The 21050-nt window shown below is 40.6% G+C and overlaps 1 protein-coding gene across 1 annotated transcript; it reads right to left on the minus strand.

The window, feature by feature from the left end:
- Positions 1-5885: 5885 nt before the first annotated feature.
- On the minus strand, positions 5886-20243 carry hnf1ba (HNF1 homeobox Ba). The gene is made up of 9 exons (XM_020620729.1): positions 19864-20243; positions 18030-18229; positions 17435-17702; positions 17120-17343; positions 11216-11370; positions 9870-9996; positions 9585-9767; positions 8910-9028; positions 5886-6265 (listed from the first exon to the last, which is right to left on the minus strand). Exons 1-9 carry the CDS (start codon positions 20241-20243, stop codon positions 6245-6247), a joined length of 1677 nt encoding a protein of 558 aa, XP_020476385.1. The 3' UTR covers positions 5886-6244.
- Between the last annotated feature and the right edge of the window lie 807 nt (positions 20244-21050).

The following is a 21050-nucleotide window of genomic DNA, read 5'->3' on the forward strand; positions in this document are numbered from 1 at the left end:
CAATAAATGTGTCTAATCTGTTATTAAAGAGTTTTTTCAGAATTTCTGAAAATTGTGACAACAGAGAAACCGGTCTGTAATTTGTGAAATTGTGCTTATCCCCAGATTTATACAATGGAATAACCTTTGCTATTTTCATATTATTGGGGAGCTGCCCAAGTCGAAACGACATGTTAAAAACATGGGTTAACGGTTTGCATATCCCCTCAATTACCCATTTAACAGTTGTCATAGTGATACCATCACTATCACTAGATGTTTTGTTACCACATTTATTCACTATCTCTATAATTTCCTTTTCAACTATGGGCTTCAAGAACATAGAACTCATGTTCCTTTCAATTGTATTATTATTTATAGTGATGGATGTATCATCAGTACAAATGCTTCTTCCTAAACTAGGACCAACATTCACAAAAAACCTGTTAAACTTATCTACTACATCCTCCATTCTGTTGACCAGTGTGTCATTATCCATAAAATATTGGTGTATGGTAGTACTGTAAGGTACAGTACTGAACGTAAACTTACTCTACCTGGTTTCTTTTCAACTGCTAAAGGGTCTAGTGAGATTTAAAATACATACTCACACCAAAAACTACTCCTTACCGCTCTTTGCATCTCACATCCAGTTTTCTGAAGTGGTGCTGTGTGCTATGAATGCCTGGTTAGCTGGCCAACATATAACCAACATGGCCCTAAGTGAATCTGTTGCATGTGACTGGACAGGTGCTTCTTGATATGTCTGCTGTAATACATAGGGTGATGATACACCCACGAGATAAAACAATACACAATAGTGGGTTCATGAGAACAAGACAAGACAATATTTTAACACTATTTTTAAGAAATCTTCATTGACGCAATATATGACTGCAAAAATTATTTTTTATTCGACTGAACGTGACAAAATGCAAAACAATGTAGGTGCATTTGGAAATGTTTTAACTAATCATTTTGTAGTGAATGTCACTTCAGTTGATCATATGCAATAAAAGACGACAGTATGCAAGTACTGTAAAAGGTTTTGCCCCAAACTGAACCGACTCGCTTGTCTGGATGTTAAACTGTGCTTTTTATCCATCAACACAGACACACTGGTGGTAGAATTGGGGCTAAGGTAGAGTAGGCTAAATTAGTAGCATTGCTAACCAAAACACAACGGAAATGCACGGGCTAGAAACGTTGAATGAAGCCACTCATGTCGACTCTTCACAACGTGGCCATATCACACCTACAAAGCTCCCCCTGCAATCCCTCACCCCCCAATCAACACAGCCCCATGTGGTAAAACACAGCAGGGAGTTGCCTTTTTGCTGGACTAATGTGAACATACCATCACACTTGGCTGCTGCTCTGGTTCTGTTATGTACTGATATCATGAGACAGCTTTTCACCTCGACAAGAAATATCACTTTAATATTTTTTAATATCTCTAAGATCTCATGGCACAAGCAGCCTATATGCAGGCTACTGCTACATATGTCAGTGATTTGTCTCTACACATCTTTTTTCTTTGTTACTGACAAACTGTTTTTCTGGTGCAACTTGGACATTATGTCAGAAATACCGTACTTGCTGTAAAAACACCTCACTGTTCCAACACTGATTATTCACACTTGAACAACATCACTCTAGTAGCATGGGTGAATCCAGGGGGTGGCCAGTATTTACACTGGCCACCACCAGAACCTGGTTGCCCACCCCTGCCTGAGTCAAAAATGTGATGCTTGTCAGTATTAATGAATGAAAAATGAAAAACAATGACAAATTACTGCCTTAAATATAACTAACATTTTTCTGGTGTTTTATAATTAATGTTGGTCAAATAAATGTTATTTCATATCATGCATGCAGATACAGTATTTGTATTCATTTCTCTGATTGTGAAGGTCACTGTGCAACAGCGATGTCCCCCGGCTGGGAGTAAATGAGCAGCACAGCCAAAGTTAGCTAAAGAAAACACTGTGTTTGTGTCTACACAATTTGATTATAATAATGTATGATTTATTATTTCAGAAAACTATTGGCTTAACTGACGTTTTACATGTATTTTGAATATGCCACCCCTCTTTGAGTCTGTGCTCCAGCCTGGCCACCCCGTCCAAAGGTATCTAGATCCGCTTCTGTCAAGTAGGCAATGTATTGGTCAACATTCCATCTCACTGTTTTGGGGACATCAAATCCAGTCATGTGCACCATTTACACACTTCTCTGAAAGGACATTGTACTGCCCTCGGGGTTCTGTTTGTTGATCATTTCACATGCTTCTTTTACATAATGTGAAACTCACTTGCTGTGCATGTAGAGTTGGTAGTAACTAATGTAGTGTTAGTCCTAGCCCGTCTGCTAAATGAAATATCTCTTTTATTTATAACACTGGTGGTCTGGCTAGGTCTAATATAGCCTGCTTTATATATTGTACCAACTTATCCTTTCTGCACCACCTCTACAAATATTGTTTCTTTTGAATCACCACAAGATTACACAAGTACACAACAAGCATAGGCTGCTACATTTAAGTGTCAGACGTCTTCACCCAAAATCAAATTTTATCAATGCTTTTAACGGTTGCCATCTCAAAAAGCAAAAAAGGGAAGTTAACTTGGGTTTTTGCACTTTCTTTGTTCCACCCTCTTTGTTTTGGCAGGCACGGTGGACTTGCAGCTGCTGAGAGTGCCTCCATTGCTGGCTGTTTGAACCCACAGTTCTTATAACCTTCACTAGGTGGCAGGCAGTAAAACCTTTGTTATTGCACCTTTAAATACACATTTCATGTACTTTCATTTTATGTTACTTTATAGTTCTGGACTACATTTCAAATGTACATTTCATTGTACATTTTATTTCACTACATTTATTTTATAGTCATTAGTGACCTGTTATTTATAAGTTACAAACATATTATGTCATGTTTCTTGGTCGCAAGAAAAAAATAATTGCACAGTTTGCAGTTTCCTGGTTTTCTGCATAAATTGGCCATGAAATGTGATCTGATCTTCACCAAAGTCACAAATATCAACAAACACAGCATTTCTATGATTATAGAACACAAACAGTCAGAGCAGAACAGCAGGACACCCTAAACATCGATGTAAATCTACTACAGAATGGCTCTGGGGACAGTAAATCAACCTTTTGGAGTATCTCAGTCAGAGCCCAGACCTCAGCCCAGTAGAGATGCTGTGGAATGACCTCAAGCCGTTCACACCAGACGTCCTTAGAATATGGCTGAACTGAAGAAGCTCTGTAGGAAGAATGGTCCAAAATTCTTCCTGAACACTGTGCAGGTCTAAGCGCTCGCTTGAGGTTATTGCTGCCAAAGGTGGTTCAACCTGTTTTTAAATCCAAGGGTTCACTTACTTTATCCACCAGCACTTTGAATATTTAATGATTTATAAAAAGTTATAATTGTTTGTGTGATTTTGGTTTAAGCACATAGTGCTTATCAATATTTGTGACTTAGATGAAAATTGGATCACATTTTATGACCAAATCATATATAAAACCAAACAGTTATTAAAACACAGTTGCCGTTATTTTTTCCACCATCACTTTGAATGTTTAATGGATGTGTTCAATAAAGAAGAAAGCTCATTACTGTGTTTTATCACCTTAGAAATATTGTGTTTATAAAAAGTTATAATTGTTTGTGTGATTTTGGTTTAAGCACATAGTGCTTATCAATATTTGTGACTTAGATGAAAATTGGATCACATTTTATGACCAAATCATATATAAAACCAAACAGTTATTAAAACACAGTTGCCGTTATTTTTTCCACCATCACTTTGAATGTTTAATGGATGTGTTCAATAAAGAAGAAAGCTCATTACTGTGTTTTATCACCTTAGAAATATTGTGTTGTTGATATTTGTGACTTTGGTGAAGATCTGATCACATTTCATGACCAATTTATATAGAAAACAAAAATGTAAGCAATGCCATTACTTCTTCTTGTGACAGTATAATGGAAATTCTGGTTATAAAATATGACATATTATTATTTATCTGTCTGTCTATATACGAAATGTCTCACCATTGCACACAAAATAGCCACAACAATACATTTATTTTGGGGAAAAACTTTTACTTGAAATATCAATATTTTCTCAGAAAGTATAAATAATGATTTATGATTGATTTCAATTTTATACAAAAATAATACATTAGGATGCAAAAAAATCATGTCCTGCCAAACAAGTATGAGTGTACTCTGATCAAATGGCAGTAGATGTGCCTATAACAGTCACAAACCAACCAACATAATAAAAATATTAATGTAATGACCTAATATTGAACAGCAGTCTGGATCTGCCACTTATAATATGCCAAGTTTGATAATCAAAATTGCCTTTATGTGTCTTTTACTTACAATGTAAGGAAAATGTATTCTTGATGCCAAATTTGGTCCCTATGCCCAAGTTCCCCACCACTGAACTGTGTGTTCTACAAAAGGTGCCATTTTATGACAGTATCATAAATGTACAGAGATGAGAGGACAAGTCATACCAGAGGAAAAGTTTGTGGTGCTTTCAGTTAGGGGCTGAGCTGAACACAGACACATAACCTCCCACAGACCTTTGTTCATCGCTAGCTAGCTTATCTTCCGCTAACGAATGTCTGTACTGTTGCTGTCTTGTGTTAGCCTTTTGGGGTTGTGGTTGCCAGAATTGACACCCAATCTACAAATTGGTGTCACACATGCCCAATTAAAAAATAAGTAAGCCACTTCCCGATCTGGCTTCACTGTTTGTGGGTAAATAAACACAAACAGTCCAAAGGTGAATGAGGTGAGACAAAAGTTGGCTTTGCTTTCTGTCTGAACAAATTAATACTGTTATCGTGGGCGTCTGCACCCAGAGCAGTTGCTCCTCTCCCCAGCATTTCTCAGGCTTTCTGAATTCCTGTATGATTAGAGCAGCTGCTCTCACAACATCCTTCTCTTTCATGTCTCTCTCCTTCACAAAATACCAGACTAAGGTGACTGTTTTTCTGAATGCTTGTCAATATTTTCTTTCTACAGTGGGGGGTCCTGTGCCATGATTTATGATAAGGACTTATTAACAATATTTGCCCTGTTTGGTATCTCTTCACATTGTGGTAGGAAGTAGGAGAGGGGGGAGGAGTCCCATTCCTGAAATTCACCTGAACCCGAATGCAAACAAGGTTTCTATGAAGGGAAGGGGCAGGGCACTTTTAAAGCGTGTGAGTCAGTCGTCCTCCACAAGGCAAGACCAGGTTTATAGATATGGCAGACTAGCTTTTGAAACATGGTGACAAACAGAAATACCTACACTACACATATTTGTCACATATCCATCCATCTGCTTTTGTGTTATTTTACAGGCAGCTTTATCAACAGCAACTCCAGCATGTAATAATTGTTGGTGACGTCACTGATAGTGCATATTCATTTGCAGTCTCAAGTGTGTGGAGTTCTGTGCAGAATCCAGTTATACAAAGCATTGCATACACCAATAGACGTATTGCATAGTCCTTTCAAGATTGTCAGTCTTTTCAATCACAGTATACACAGTGAACAACTCCAAATGATGAATCCTTCAAGTGGCAAGAGGCATTCATCACCTGCACTAGCACTAGTACAGTAAACTGAGTGGGAAAGAATAACATGGAAGACTCCTTTAAAGAATGTGACATTCATGCACAAGATCAGTACAGGTTATTGTGATTGTCACACAGGTTTTGCTCATGTGCAAAGGCATCCAGGTTCTTTGTGTGAGTGAATTGCCTTCATTGAGTCAATCAGTCTTCACACAGGCTGATTTCTGTCTCAGTGTATCTTCATAGTTCCACCTTAAATCACAGTAAGCTGTCCCAGGGCCTTCATTCAGGTCAACACAGTTCATGAGCGTTTTTGGTGCTTTGTTTTTGTTCCTTTGTTATGTCACAAAAGAGAATGACTGTACATTTTTTAGAAAGGGGCAGGAAAATTGAATACTGTTTGCCAAGATTGTGTCAAAATCATACATCCTTATTGATCATGTGTGTGTGACAGAGGGGAATCCAGGCTCCTCACTTTCAGGTGCAGATAGTTTTTTTTCCTTCTCTGTCCTCATTTCTAATTTTCATCACCTGGCCCACCATCCTCACTCCTCTCGTTTGTTGACCGACCCATCCAGCACACTGTTGCCGGTTATTAGGAGTTGTCATGGTTACACCATCGAGCAGGTGGAAAAATGTGCTGCTGTTGCTGGGCACCGAGGAAGTCAGATGGACGCTCTCACCAAGCTTGAAGAGGACACTGAGAAGGAGAAGACAAAGTAGGCCTGTGTTCCATAAAACAATAAATACAATCTGTCCAGTGACACAGGTATACATGTGTATGATGTGCAAAATTACACGAGAGTGACCTGACAAATAAAAGCAATGTAAGTACCAGTGGTGGAAAGCACAATAACTCAAGCACTATACTTAACTTTGTGCTACTTTATATTTCTACTAGCAACAATTAGATTCTTGATTAATGGATTAATAGTCTGGTCTGTAAATTGTCCAAAAATGACAAAAATGCCCATTTCAGCTTCCTAGAGTCCAAGGTGATGTCAGATGATTTGTTTATTCTGAAGGCCAGTCGGAAGATTTTCAGTGTGCGATTATTCAATTATCAAAATAATTAATTAATTTTCCTTTAATTTTCAATCAAGTACTTTTTGCAACTCTGCTTTTACTACTTACAAATTTAGCCACACTGTTGCACTGGCTGACACTTTCCTTTCCATTACAATAGACATGGGCACTGTCGTTTCTTTTCAGTCGCTGTAGCTGTAAACACATCTTGGAGCATCAAATGTCTATTGATCCTGACCTGAAAATAGTTCTCACCAAAGGCACTGTTTGAGTAACATTTGTTACAATGCCCAGATGTTTTAGAAAATTATTTAGCATAAAAAACATATCTATAGTATTGTGACTTGTTTGACATGTGTGCAGTGGGCTTGGAACTGAGCAGGGTGTTATTAGTTGGTTTTGGTGTTTTGGTCAGATTTTTTGATAATAAAATTATAGAACATTTTAGTAAAATTATACAATACTTTTCCTACCACTGATAAATATATCACCCCTGCACCTACTCTGCATGTGTCATACCTGAACAAATACATGTTACATTCATCGTCCTTCTTGTACTGATTCTCAAAAGCTGCATTTCCACTGAAAAGCTATCTTTTTAGATTGTTTGTGGAATTTTTTTCCCCCTTGCATCCCCAGGCGTGGAGGCCCATGACCCCGGTGTGCCCCTGTGGCCAGCAAACAGCCTCATCTGATAAAACTGAACTGCAGCTAAGACCTGAGCCATTAGATGCCGGGCTCTGAGAAGAGGTGAGTTTTAAACAGACTCAGGTATGGCAGGTTCAGGTAAACACTGAGTGTTATAAAGCCTGAGCATGCTGGTTGGGTCATGAGAACAAGATTGCCCCATCCAAATAGAGACCTGATAAGAAAATCCCTGGGAGTGCCTGCTAGCAAACTGCTTTCTCAATAAATCGGTTTGTGAAATAGCATTGGGTGATAATGTGACCAATAAGGGAGATATAATTTACCAGAGTGAATGCAGGTGAGTTTAATTGATTAAAAAATGAATAGTGTGAGCCAGGTTCAGTCTTCTCTAATCTATAGAATTTTGAATTTCGGACTTTCACTTTTAACAGAGAATTTTTACATTGTGATTTTGGTGCTTGGATATAGAAGCAGGCTACAGTGCAGTTTTTATCACAACATACAGTACATATACCTTCACTGTTACGTGCATCAGTAAACTGCTGATCGTGTCTGGAAACTGAGATCCAACCAGGCCATAATGTGTCTATAATGTTACAGCCTTTGAGAGATATGTGTTTCTTCCTTTACTCTACACAGAGGAGCTATCAGCCCGTCAACCCATCAGTCTGTCAGTAGTAACTCGGCAGGTACAAGCACTTTGCCTCAGCGTGGGAAATTGAGCGTGTGAATGCACCGTGGACAACATTTCAGGCCAGAGTGATCACCGAGGGCAGGAAGAAGTAGGAAAGAGGAAGAGGGTAATTGCCCAAAAAAAAACTTCCACCCATCTCATCTCCAGTCTTACTGTAGCATGGAGGAACGTAGCAGGCTTGAGAACTTTGATCAACAGCAAGCTCATTTCCTCATGGCAGAGGTAACTATCACCAGAGGAAAGTGAAAGGAGGGCACATTAATCAGGAGGCGTTCAGGATGAGGGAACAGGTGATTAATTAAATGTCTGTTTAAAAGGAAATAGGAATTCTGAGGAGTGTGCTATCCATGTATCTGTCCTGTCTATTAGCCTGGAGTCAAATGAAAGCAAAAGAATAACAGCAACAGCCCCAAACAAAAGCTTTGCTAAGGAAAAAAAAGCAGTGCACAGCTACTTTTAATTTGTGTGCAATTTGGGTGTTTTTACTCATTTTGCATGACTGAACTAATAAAATTGTATTTACCCAGGAGAGACCCCCAAGTTGCACCATCTTGTTTACAGGAGCATCCTAATGTGACAGGAATTAAACAAGTCAACACACAATCATGACACACACACTTCTCCTCCTGTTGAAATGTAGTTCCTGCTGTTTGTGTGTGCTTCGATTGTGTCTTTTCTCTCACTCAGAACAGGGTGAGGACATGAGGGTGATTTTTGTGTTACAAATAGGAATTGAGTGTGCTGATTAAAGTATCGCTTTTTAAGAGACAGTAGACCCTGTTGCAAAACGTAAGAATGTACTCTGCAGCAGCAGCAGCATTACAGAACACATTGCAATAATATCACATATTTCATGCTGACTCATATGCAAATACCCTCATAATGATTACTTGGACTAAAATCTACAATAATAGGCAGACAGAGGCGAGAAGTTGCATCTAACTGTGGCTTGATGTGATGTGGATCGCAGACTGACCGTCTTGCTTGAGGACATGGAGCTTAGGGTGCTGATGTTGCTGGCGTCTGTGACCACCATGGCCGAAGGGAAACGTGATGGGTGGGAATATTGAGGGGGCTCTTGCTTGTGAGGGTACACTGCAAAAGAAAACAACATAGATTTATTACATACCCTCAACTGTAAAGACTAAAGATATAGATATAATAAGAGTTATATCAGATATGTTAACAGTTTATGTGGAGCCGTTCAGGTGCATAGGTTACAGAGGAAAGTGAGAAAAGGCAGCAGAATAAAATATCAAATTTCAATAGAGTGTAATGTAATGTCAAGACAAACTCAAAATGTTTATGTCCAGACACATATCTAAACTACGCTCTAAAGACACCAAAGACATAAGGTTGTTAAAAGAAAAAAAAAAAGCTAACACTGATTAGAGCAGTTTTTCATTTTCACATTCTGCTTTCATCATTAGGAGAATATTTAGGAACTGTGGCTCTAAACTTTGTGGGACAGAGAAACCAAATTTTTGCAATGATTAATCAAAAAAAAAATCACCAGATTAATTGAAATTGCAAATAATAGTTAGTTACAGCCCAGTAGATTGTGCTTTGTTATTAGGCAGCACAAGACAAAAGATATTTACAAAACATATTAGAGGCACAAAGAGGAAGTCAGTAGAAACGTGTTACTGACTGTGCGAGTGTGTGACAGTAGCCATGAACGGCTGCTGGCTCGTGTGGCTGGGAGACTGCTGCATCAGGCTCTGCTGGTGGGGGCTGTGGAGCTGCTGAGAGAACGGCACTGGCTGCAGCGCCGCAAGGCTGCCCGCCACGCTGTTGATCACTGGCACTGTCTGAGACTGCGATGTGTTTAGACCTGTTGAGACACAGCAAGACTTCAGTCAAATCATGCCACGAGAAAATACATGAGCCTCGCTTCTTTTACATCTTTAGGCACACAGAGGGTTGAAGGGCTTACTCTGTGCTATGGCCATGACTCCAGATAGAGGCATGATGAGGTTCTGTGTCTGCTGATGGCTGTGGTGGGAACTGTGGATGTTTGTCAGCGTGCTGACTGGAGGAAGTCCTCCGCCTGAACCGGAAATCTGGAAAAAAGATGAACGAAACAAACACAGTTACAGCGGTATTATTTGTTGTACCAGACTAAAACACTTAAAGTTAAGAGAGCTTGAGGATCTGCTGTGCAGATTCACATAAAATCATTTTCAAAGTGAAACAGACATTGTCTGCTTAACAAACGAAAGAAATAAATGTGGACTTTGCTCAAATTTTTTATATAACGCTACGATTGTGTAACTCATACGCAGTACACAAGCAAATACTGATAAGGAACAAAAAGTAAAGAAAAAAATCATTCTAAAAATGTCAGCAGAGAAAACTGCATGTGTGTGCAGAGCATCAGCACTGCTTGTATCTGGATGCTGAGTTAAACAAATCCTTACATGCTTATTTGCACAAAACAGCTGTATCCAAAACAACACTTATGCATACAGTAATGTTGCATACAGTAATGTCAGTCAGTGGGGCTGCAACTATTTGCCTAGTGCCAGCTGTCCACTGAGGAGAGACCAGCCAGACACACAGCAGCAGATAAGAAACTGTCAGCTCTGACCTGCTGCACGCTACACTGCATGCCCTCACTGTGCACATTTCACATAAAGCTGCTCCAAAAGGCAGAAGTGTTTTGATCTGACAGAGAAGTTAGTGCATGGTATTCAACAACTGATTTGCATTATTTATATTTTTATGACCCTGAGCAAGATAAATGGTTTAAATAGTTGACTTTCGTGCTGCAAGGCAATTTAAAGAATATTGTACTTTGACAAAGTTCTCATGATATACCAAAAGTACCGTTTGACCACTACTCAAAAGCTGTGGGCCACGCACAGGTTTCCTTGTCACTGACCAAATATTGAACTAGGGCAGAAGGGAGAAACTCTGAAGTTAAAAAAAAAAACATCAGGCATCAGGTGTCATTTCTCTGGCAGAACAAGCAAGGCTCCACCTGCAGCTCCTCTTTGCGAGGCGTTTAATCAATAAGAACAGAATGTTTCTTTGTCAGGTTTATTGGCTGAGCAATGAACATGCTTGGTGCAATCTGGTGAAGGCTGTGTGCTAGTCTAGCCATGGCCTGCCACCTCAGCCCCACCTTCCAAACACAGTAGCACAATGTGCTAATTGTTGGCTCTTGCCAGTGGGTCCATGGGAGAGGAGGTTCAGGAACCTGCTTTGTATGTTTATGCTAAATGCAGTGCCCGGTCTTATCTAATCTGAGGCCATGAGGGCCTGGGTGTGTTCACTCACCATCTTGGCATCAGGTGACAACAGACTGTGGCTGTGGTCCAATCCTCCCGGAGACACCTGATGGAGCACCGACTGGCTGGTTGCCATTGCGTTGCTGTTGTGGTGACTGATGGTCGTGGAGGAGCTGACCTCACCCGGACCTTGGCTGTAACGCACTGACAGAGAAACAGACAGTTAGTTTCAGCTTTCATAGCTCATAGGCACTGTGTGCTACAACTATAAAGCTTATGTGTGCCGCAGAGGTAGCAGCATAGGCCTCGTGCTGTACTGAGCAGTGCTGCTGTCACTCCAACCAGCCAGACTCACCTGCTCTTTGACTCAGACAGGGGAGGACAGAGCAAACAAACACACTGACCCGTCCACTGCTGCTATCTGCGTAGCTCAGCCAAGGCCATACGCTATGTACACACACTCACAACAGCACAGCTCCCATCAGACTCTGTGATCAGCACACAAATGCCACTGATGATAATTACGTCAGTGTCAAGTTTCACCAGTGGTGGAAGAAGCAAGCAGGAGCTTTCCTTAAGTAAAAGTACCAAAAAAACTAACTCAGTTACAAGTAAAAGTTTAGCACAATAAGTATTACCACAAACATGTACTTGTCACAAGATAAATAGGAGGGGTCAGGAGATAATATGAGATGATGCAGTAGGACAGAAGAAAACTAGAAAAATTGTTATTTTACAAAAGTATGTATTCATTTTTGACTTCTTTCTAATATTTTACTTTTTTCTTTTATGTTAAAACATTTAAAAATTTTAAAGTAACCTGAACCTACCAGTTCAGTGAGCCCAAACTAAAAACTACAATATTTGCACATGAAATGTAGTGAAGTAAAGGTATAAAATGGTAGGAAACATTTGTTCGGTACAGAAAATGAATAAAGTATTTGCAGTCGTTTTTTTCCACCACTAAGTTTCACAATATTTTTTTCCAAATAAACACTGAAGTGGTAGTTAAATTTAGTGCCATCACTTAGTGTTTTGTCTACTTCTCATCTCTCTTTGGAGGCCCTAAAGAATGTTTCACCCCCCTCCCCCACCCCCACGCAACTGACAATCAAATGCCTGTTTGCTGATGTAGGCCCCCTCTGATACCAATAGAGTAAACATTACACAATTACAAGCAATGTCAAACACATTCTTATCCCGTGGTCTCAGTGTCACACACACACACAGAGCGTCACTCCCTCAGTAACAGTGTAGAGACAGAATCTGTTTGCACTCAGATTTCACATCTTCCCCTAGTACTCCATGCCTGACCCAGGTGTGACAGCATGAATGCCCTGCCGAAGTCAGTCAGACATGACAGGAAATGTTGATATACAACCATTTTAAGATAAAAAGCAGAGGGAGGCACTGACGCTAATGAGGGGGCACTGATTTCTTGTCGTTGCTGGAAACTGTAGAGTCTTTGTAGAGCTGAAAGTTTGCTTCAGGTGGCAGGGAAGAGAAATCGTTTTTGATAGAGAAATTCCTGCAAAAATCGTCTTTCTTTGTGTTGTTGAATGTGTACAGCCAGCAGACTGTTACCTTAGGTTAGCAAGACTAGAAACAGGGGGAAACACCTAGCCAGGCCCTGTACAAAGATGATGAATTTACATTCTGGCACCTCTAAAACTGACTAATAAACAGATTTTTTTTTACAGAGAGTAAATAAATCACTTGTTAATAAAAGAGCATTAGTGGTTTGGGAAGGTGGATTTCATTGCCTTCAGACTATGCTAGCTATTTCCATGTTTAGTTAACTGCATGCTGATTGGAGCTTCATATTTAAAACAATAATGACATTTTGAGAAATACACTTAAATATAGACAAAAGGAAACACATTATATAGCGAGCCTTAGAACTTAATTTGGAAAGGCCAGCTAGCTGTTTTATGCTAGGCTAAGCTAACAGTCTCCTGCCATTCTCAGCAAGAAAGCATGTTTCCCATCGTGTTGAACTATAACTACAGATACTTAAAATACAAATACCATGATGTCTGAAGCAAAACCACAGTGCCATATTTCATTTTCTAAACTATCTGTCCACCATTTTCTTCAGCCCACAGGCTTCATATTGTCTCTTGCAACATACTAGCAACCCCACAACACTCCACCATGCCTTGTAAACACCGCCACAGAACAATAAAGCACTCCATTGGACTCATGACCCCCATTGCCACACAATGGAAGAGGACTCATAAAAAGGCAGTTATCTTAGAGCTAGGTGACCTCTTAAAGTGTCAGAGGGAGAAAAGGATGCCATTCAGGCCAGTTTTGTGTCTTTAGGCTCAGCAGTAATTCTAGCTACAGGGAACATTGGAGTAAGTAAAGGAGGGCTTCCACAATCTAAGCTTAGGGACAGTGAGTTTCTAGAAAACTAGTTAAGGACATTTTTTAAAACATGTTTAGCCTTGTGAATTTTCCAGTCTTGCCTTCAAATTGGAGACTTTGTAAAACCACAGATTTGATCTGGCAACATGGCACAATCCAGGAAAAACTGAGGACTGCTCTTCAAGAGCAGGGGGAGGGTGAGAACTTCAGATGGGGAGTGGTAGCAAGGACCTTCAGCAGGTTTAAAAGGCTCTAGCTCCCTGTGTAACCCATGTATTATCAAAGCCTGGCTCCCCAACCCCAGGCAGCACTCATTGTAGTGCCACTGCATATGACAGACCTCCTGGGTCTGTCCAGGATGTGTCCACTCTTTTCTCTAGGGCTCTGAGAAAGACAGAGCAAAGCTATGCCACCTTTTCTGCATGCGTACAGCTTTCAAACTAGCCTGAGGTGATGGAAACCAATACAACCCACGGCTAGCTAGTCCCCCCTACTACTGTATCTGATCTTAAACATCTGAGTCTGCTAGTTTTGTAACAGCCAGAACAATAGCTCAGCTTACACAGCACCAGCACAATTTTATGCTCATTTTAGCTGCCAAACAAAAGCACCACTACAATTACCTATAAAGTCCTGCATTTAAAAAGTAAAATAACACAACCTATTAGCAGCCTAATGTCCTTAAAGTATCAACATTTTTTGGTGTGCAAAAATGGCCCCTGGATAATATGAGGAAGCTACTAATGTGTAAGCAATATTTTACTGTGGTAGCTGGTCAAGACACAGCTGGTTTTAACTACTAACACAGTTCACTTCTTTACTCCAGCGATCCCCAACCTAACTGTCTGGCCTCCGCTAAAGGGTCACAAATCTTATAGGAGCTGCTAGTTTATTGGTTTAGCAGAGACGAAAAAATCAAATTAACTATCCTATTTGTATTCATTTTTGGACATTTATATAATCTTTGCTTTTGTGTGTGTGTGGGGGGGATTTTATTTATTTTATTTTTTACTTTTATAATTTAACTCATTTGGACCTCAAATAATTATGCAGATGAATCCATCTAAGATGTTTAGGTGATAAATATCTCTTTGGTGCTAACAGTTTATAAACATCTGAAAACTGACAAGGGCCACCAACTAGACAGATTTATTATAGGAGATTACAAGTAAAAAAAAATTTAAAAACTATTTAATCCTTAACAATGCATTGTGTTTTGTAAGAATTTCATATGTATTTTATGTAAAAGTTTAACCTGCAAAGTAAGGTTGCAAAGAAGAAGACTTTTTTGGAAAAAAAAAAACTGGATACTTTAAACTCTTAGAAACATATTTCATAAGCATAATCATCCATCTATCCTGTAGAGGGTAGGCGGCTGGAGCCAACTTCAAATGACTTTGAGCGAGAGGCAGGGTACACACTGGACAGGTCACCATTCTATCACAAGGCTGACACAGAAATATTCAACTACACACTCACAGGCAATTTATAGTCACCATTCAACCTAACCTGCATGTCTTTGGACTGTGGGAGGAAGGCGGAGTACCCAGAGAGAACCCACACAGGGAGAACATGCAAAGTCAAGTCAGTCAGGGTTTGAACCTGAAGCTTTCTTGCTATGAGGTGATAGTGCTAACCACTGTACCACCATATCACCTATAAGCATAAGGATATGGTTTTTAAAATGTTAACATTTAGAAACTTTATTTTAATACTTGTGCTTAGTTACTTTCCACCTCTGCAAATGAATTTCTCGTTCCATTATTATTGATGAAGACAATCCAACATTTAATTATCACGTTTCTACATTATAATTTTACTGACTGACCTGCTAGTGGAGATTAATGCTTCAAAAGTAAAATACCGCCAATAATATGGATTACTTGAGGTAGTAAATGTTTTGGTCTATTAGTGGATGAACAGTAGTTTTGTACTGCTTAGGAAAACACAGGTGTGTGCTCACATGTGCCTGCTAACAAAAAATGTAATCTGCCTATAAGATCGGTTACATTTCTAAAGGTAAAAAAGGTCACCACCAAAACTGCACGTCACACTGTTTGACTGTCCAGCCAGTTGTGACCAACTGACTAACCAACTGAAGCAGAATCAATAAAAACTCCCCAAGTAAGAGGAGTTTCTTTGATCTGACCCAGCAGTGACCTTTCTTGTATGACTGAAGGTGTGGCGATGGTTTAAGGAGGGGGGGTTACAAGTTTTCTCTATTGGCGAAGAAGGGGTCATCAGTCCTGTCTGGCCAGAAAAGAGCCAATACCCCAGTGGACAGCTCCTGCTGCTCCAAGTCTGCGCTGAGCCTCTGCAACTATACTAATGCCCATAAAGGTGAAGGGGGAGGCTGTAAACCCAGTCCTCCTTCAGGCCCAGCAGAGATAAATGAACCTAGGTTACAGTCACTGCAGTCTTCTAATACACCACAGACAATGGGACCCCCTGCTGAGGTAGAGTATAGAAAGGAGAAGTCCGAGAAGCCCCTTATCAAAGGCCTGGGAGATGTAGTAGCAAAGGATTTTAATTGTCCATTAAGCATGCATAATACAGGCTGTGGCCTAGCAACGCAATGAGACATCCTGCTGGGATATTATTGTCAGGCCAGGGGATGACACTGAAAAACAGCTGATGATGTCGGCAGGATGCCAGCAGGACACCTTGTAAGCAGCCAGCTGAGGGTTTCTGGGGGAACAAAGTGCTTTCCTCTATGCACTGATCCTTCCTTTCTGCCGCTACAACCTTATCCACTGACCCCTCTGGCTTTGCAACCTGAGGTCAGGTCCTGGTCAGGTGTTCTCTCAACTCAAGCAAACACACAACCCACAAGCGGGACCAGTTTATCCAAAGGTTAAAGAGCAAGTCAAGGCAAACAGTTGGTTTTCCCTTCAAAGCTCACCTCATGTTCGAACACGAGAGGACAACAATAGGTTCTGAGTGAGTCTCTCAAATCACAGCTTTATGGTGGGTGACTGATGGCACAGAGGATAATGCTGCGTGAGGCCAATCAGCTTTGCGTCATATCCACCAGGTAAACTCAGTCAGGACTAATTACTCCAAATGCTAAAATCAGGTTGGGCTGAAATGGTCAGAATAATAAAGCACAGTGTTTCCTTGTTGGACAACTCTGAGCAAATTCATTACCAGCCTGTACGGTAGGCGGAAATATGGCAATGATGGCGTTATGTTGAGGTAATGTGGATGTGTCTGTCCCCCTGCCCTGACCCTGGCCTGTCACAGGATTGCTGCCCTTTGTGTCATGCTTCTCCATGCTGACTTTGGAGTGGAGATTGAAGGTACAATGTGGATTGTTCTCAGTGTGTTTTCAAAGATCAGAATAACAATGGCATTTACTCACTCACTCACGCTCATTGATCACTTGCCCCCTCTTTCTCTGCCTCTCTGATCACATCATCTGCGCCTCTAACCTTTTCTCATTCACCTTTTAACTAGGATTAAACACTAAAAATGTTCCCTATTAAATGAAATTAGCACATATTTACTCTCTTACTAGTTATGTTGAACTGTTTTAACAGGAGCAATACATCTGCACACAAAGCAGTACCACTTGGCATCTTACTGGGAGGTGAAGTGCTGGTCTGGGGATGATGTGGGGAGCCATGTGACAGCAGAGGGTTGAGGCTGTGGGTCGGCACACTGATGGCATCCATGGCCAGCTTCTGCCTGAAGGCCTCTTCTTTGCGCCGGTTGGCGAACCAGTTGTAGACTCGCACTTCAGTTACCAGATTAGAGCCGAGGCCCTGGGCTTTGGAAGGGGAGACACCTCTCTGAAGACACTCAGCTCTGCAGGAGACAAATGTACATGATGAAAAACTGGAGTTGGTGTTGTTTCAGTACTGTAAGCATTGCACAGGAAGGCATCGTGTTTATCTACCGGTTGCACTCTTCCACCAAAGCTTCCCTCTCCTCCTTACTGGGGTTCTTCTGCCGTTCATAGGCCTGGTACAGGATTTGCTGGGATGCAGGCCCCCATTTGAAACGGTTACGTCTCATTTTCTTACAGGACGGTTCGCTGCCGACCTCGTCACCCGACTGACTCATGCCCTGACCAGACGGGTTGAACTCTGGATAAAAAAACATCGAATCCTGATTGCCTTTGTCTGTCATATTGGTGCCAGAACCTTGCACTACCTGGTTGAACTCTGCAAAATAGAAAGAGGTACATTCAGTACAGTTGATTTCAAAATGCTTTTGTTTACCACAAAACACAAAGGGAGATGACAGATTTATGGAAGGAGAAGTTATATAGAAACCTCATAAACTTCACAAGAAAAATTCAAGAAACTTCAGCTTCAAACTTCATAAGATTTATGGCAGGTCTATTGCTGTGCATCCAGCAAGACGAGGAAATGTCTAATGCAGTTTGATAGCCCTACAGGTCTGGAACCCAAATAAAGCTCAGTGCTGCTGTTGCCAACAACACATTACAGCCCGGGGCTAAGCTGTGAGAAACTCAAATATTAACTTACGTCTGAGAATTTCCCGCTGTTTCCGGACATACCAGGTGTAGAGGGCCGCTCGCTTCTGTGTTTTCATGGGAGTGCCTTTGTTGAGGTGCTGGGAGAGGTGAGACTGGTTCAGCCCTGTGATGTCCACCACCTCCCGTTGGGGGATGTTGTGCTGCTGCATGTAACCTTTGATCATGCGGGCAGCACGCCATGGATCCTCTCTGGGTTCAGTTGAAGCACAAGAGCAGAAAACAACCACTCATTTCAACCTATGTTCAGCTTTTAGAGGAGTGTAAAAGTGTAAAAATATTCTGATCAAACAGGCAGCTGTTCATAAAGTTGTTACTCTTTTTAGGCCTCAAGTTTAAAGGGGCTGTAACTGTAGTAACTTCCCTCACAAACAACCTGTTTATCACTGTCCCCTGTTCAATAGGCTGTAAATGTTTTTGAAGGTTAGTCCAAATAGATTCAGGGAGGTTGAGAAACTTGAACTCAGTATTTGTTACCTTATTTATAATCCTTAATTTAATTTAATTTTATTTTTGTAAATTTAAAGTAAGATTGTACAATGAAAATGTGAATCCAAAGGATGTAAAAAATCTATTAGGAAATCATCAGACAAGTTGGAAAAAATCTCTGATAATTCTTGAGTAAAAATATATTTACAAGATCTTTTAACAGTATTTGGAAAAACTATAAAACTAGGCATTATTCCATCTATTCTTATTTTTAAGGTTCGATTAATTTAGGATAAATAATAATAATAATATAAGCTCAATCATAATATAAATCAAAGGAATAATTAATGTTGGACATTCGTTTGTCTCCAACATTTGAGCTATTAAAGGCCAAGAAACTACATTTGTGCTACATTTTTCCAGATGGACTTTGACTCCTATATCAATTTAGCAATCATAAATGTAAAATTACCCTTCTTATTATTCATCATAGGCTGTACATTCAATTTTTTGCAGCAAAGTGAAACAAAAACCGGTCGGATGTAAACAGCGGGCCCAGACACACCGACATCAGTAATTATAGCAAATCTACACTGGTCTGTTTGTTTTGCAGAACGTGGAGGCCTACGTCTAAGTCTGCAGGTTAAGTGGGAGATGTTAGTTTATAACTTTTGACAATGAATAACCAGATCTCCATTCACTCTAATCACACGCCACTGTGTATCTTTCAGTTGATGATTTATAGAATAAAATTAATAATAACTTAACTACACGTGGGTTCGTTTGGATTTTCTCCCGGTGTCTTAGCCGACAACAGTCTGGTATTCCCACTTTTACAGTCAATCAAGTGGCTTCAGAGCCAATTAGAAGTAAATGGATTAGACCTTTGACGCCCAACTGAACGTGGCTCAATTCATAGATGGTATAATATTAATATTAATAATATTACATTAAAAATGTCTCAAATCATTTTGTTGTCCTATATTTCCGAGCCAGAGGTTGCTCCTCTGTCCTCATGTAGCCCCCTGCGGGACTTTTATCGGTGAGAGGTGGAGTATAGTTAATAATAAATAGATCTAACTTCGGCTGATATTTTGTAAAGGTAAAGAAATAGCTAATAATCCATGTGGATAATTAGTAACCAGATCATGGCGGGTTATTTTAAAATTGTAAACAAAGAAGGGAAAGTGTTTTAGGAAAATAAAGACCTATTAACTACTGACGAGTTGATTTTCTAGGTTTTGAAACGTCTAGACTTAAATATTAGGAGCATGTGCAGTGAGTTCACACGTACACTAACCTTGGGCGCTTATTTCCTGTCTCACCTGGTGGTTTAAGTGTTTCCATTTCTAATTTATATTCTTTTTAAACTCAACAAATCTCTTAGGAACACTCACGCCAACATGCGCTCCACCTCCGCCCTCTGCTCGGCGGCCTCCTCCGTGTTCAGTGACTGGAGCTCCTTCAGTATCGGCGGGGTGTCGTAGTCGTCCCCGTCCTCGGAGCCCTCGTCCCCGGACAGCTTGCCCTTACTGTGGCCGTTGGTGAGTGTGTGGTAGACGGGCTTCGAGTCGCTGTCCGCCCCGTTCAAACTGGCGCTCTGGGGAGGAGCGGGAGACATAGGCAGGTTCTCCAGTTTTACTCCAAAGCTCGGCGGGCTGGGGTCCATATCATCCAGGGCCTGGATCAGAACATCTCTGGTAACTCCTGAGTCCAGCAGGGCGCTGAGGAGCTCCTGCTGCAGGGATGTCAGCTTGGATACCATTTTAGAGAACATTAAAAACTCAACATAGGCCGGCTGTGTACGCGCTGCAACAATAGAAGAGGCCTGGGAAAAGTTGTATGATTTTAAAAAAGTAAAACATAAATAAATAAATAAAGTTCCTTTCTTCCTCTCTGGTCCGGTGTTGAGGGGAGTTTACGGTTGACACCTGCTCCGAGAAGCCGCTTCACTTCCCTGCTGAAGGGGAGGATGGAACGTCTTTGCCATGATGCTTTCTGGGCGCAGAGGATATAAAACATGGTAATGAGTGGGCCGGCTGATGGGAGCCTTATGTAAATCCACAGGACGAGGCCTGGTCGGGGCCGAGGTAGACATGTTTACACTGCTGCACTGCTGCTTTTATTGGCTCCCGTTATCAGGAAAAACTTTCATGGACCTTGGACCCTGTTTATGCCATGGAGAAAGGCGAGCTCCACATGTTCCCATCGCCGGATCAAATCCTCCTAGCAGTGCTTCAGTTCCATAATCGTTTCTAAACCAGGAACAGTGTCATTTAATTATTCATTTTTGTGTTTATTTGCGTTTCTTTATCTGTTTAAAGACTTTATTTATTCTCTTATTTGTATTTAGATGTCGCCATGATTACTCAATAATGGGGCAATGGAATAACGTCGTGGTCCTCATGAATTCAGCTGCGTTTCTTTTAAGTCTAGTCATTTTATTAACGAGAACCAAATATCTCCCATTAAGGGGCCATAAAGAAATATAATGTAATACAATAAGAAGGATTTCTTTAACGCTTTCAACTTTCTTTGAACAAAGCAATAACAACAACAACAATAATAATAATAATAATAATAA

The sequence above is a fragment of the Monopterus albus genome, unplaced genomic scaffold (genome assembly GCF_001952655.1).
Source record: "Monopterus albus unplaced genomic scaffold, M_albus_1.0 scaffold246.1, whole genome shotgun sequence".
NCBI classification, from domain to species: domain Eukaryota; kingdom Metazoa; phylum Chordata; class Actinopteri; order Synbranchiformes; family Synbranchidae; genus Monopterus; species Monopterus albus.

Bases quoted from the DNA above. Each gene is read 5' to 3' on its own strand.
- hnf1ba (XM_020620729.1), bottom strand. From the start codon at position 20,243: ATGTTCTCTAAAATGGTATCCAAGCTGACATCCCTGCAGCAGGAGCTC. The intron at 18,230-19,863 runs GTGAGTGTTCCT...AACTGAACCCAG, and splicing joins GAGGTGGAGCGCATGTTGGC to AGAGGATCCATGGCGTGCTG. The intron at 17,703-18,029 runs GTAAGTTAATAT...TCTATTTTGCAG, and splicing joins ACAGCGGGAAATTCTCAGAC to AGTTCAACCAGGTAGTGCAA.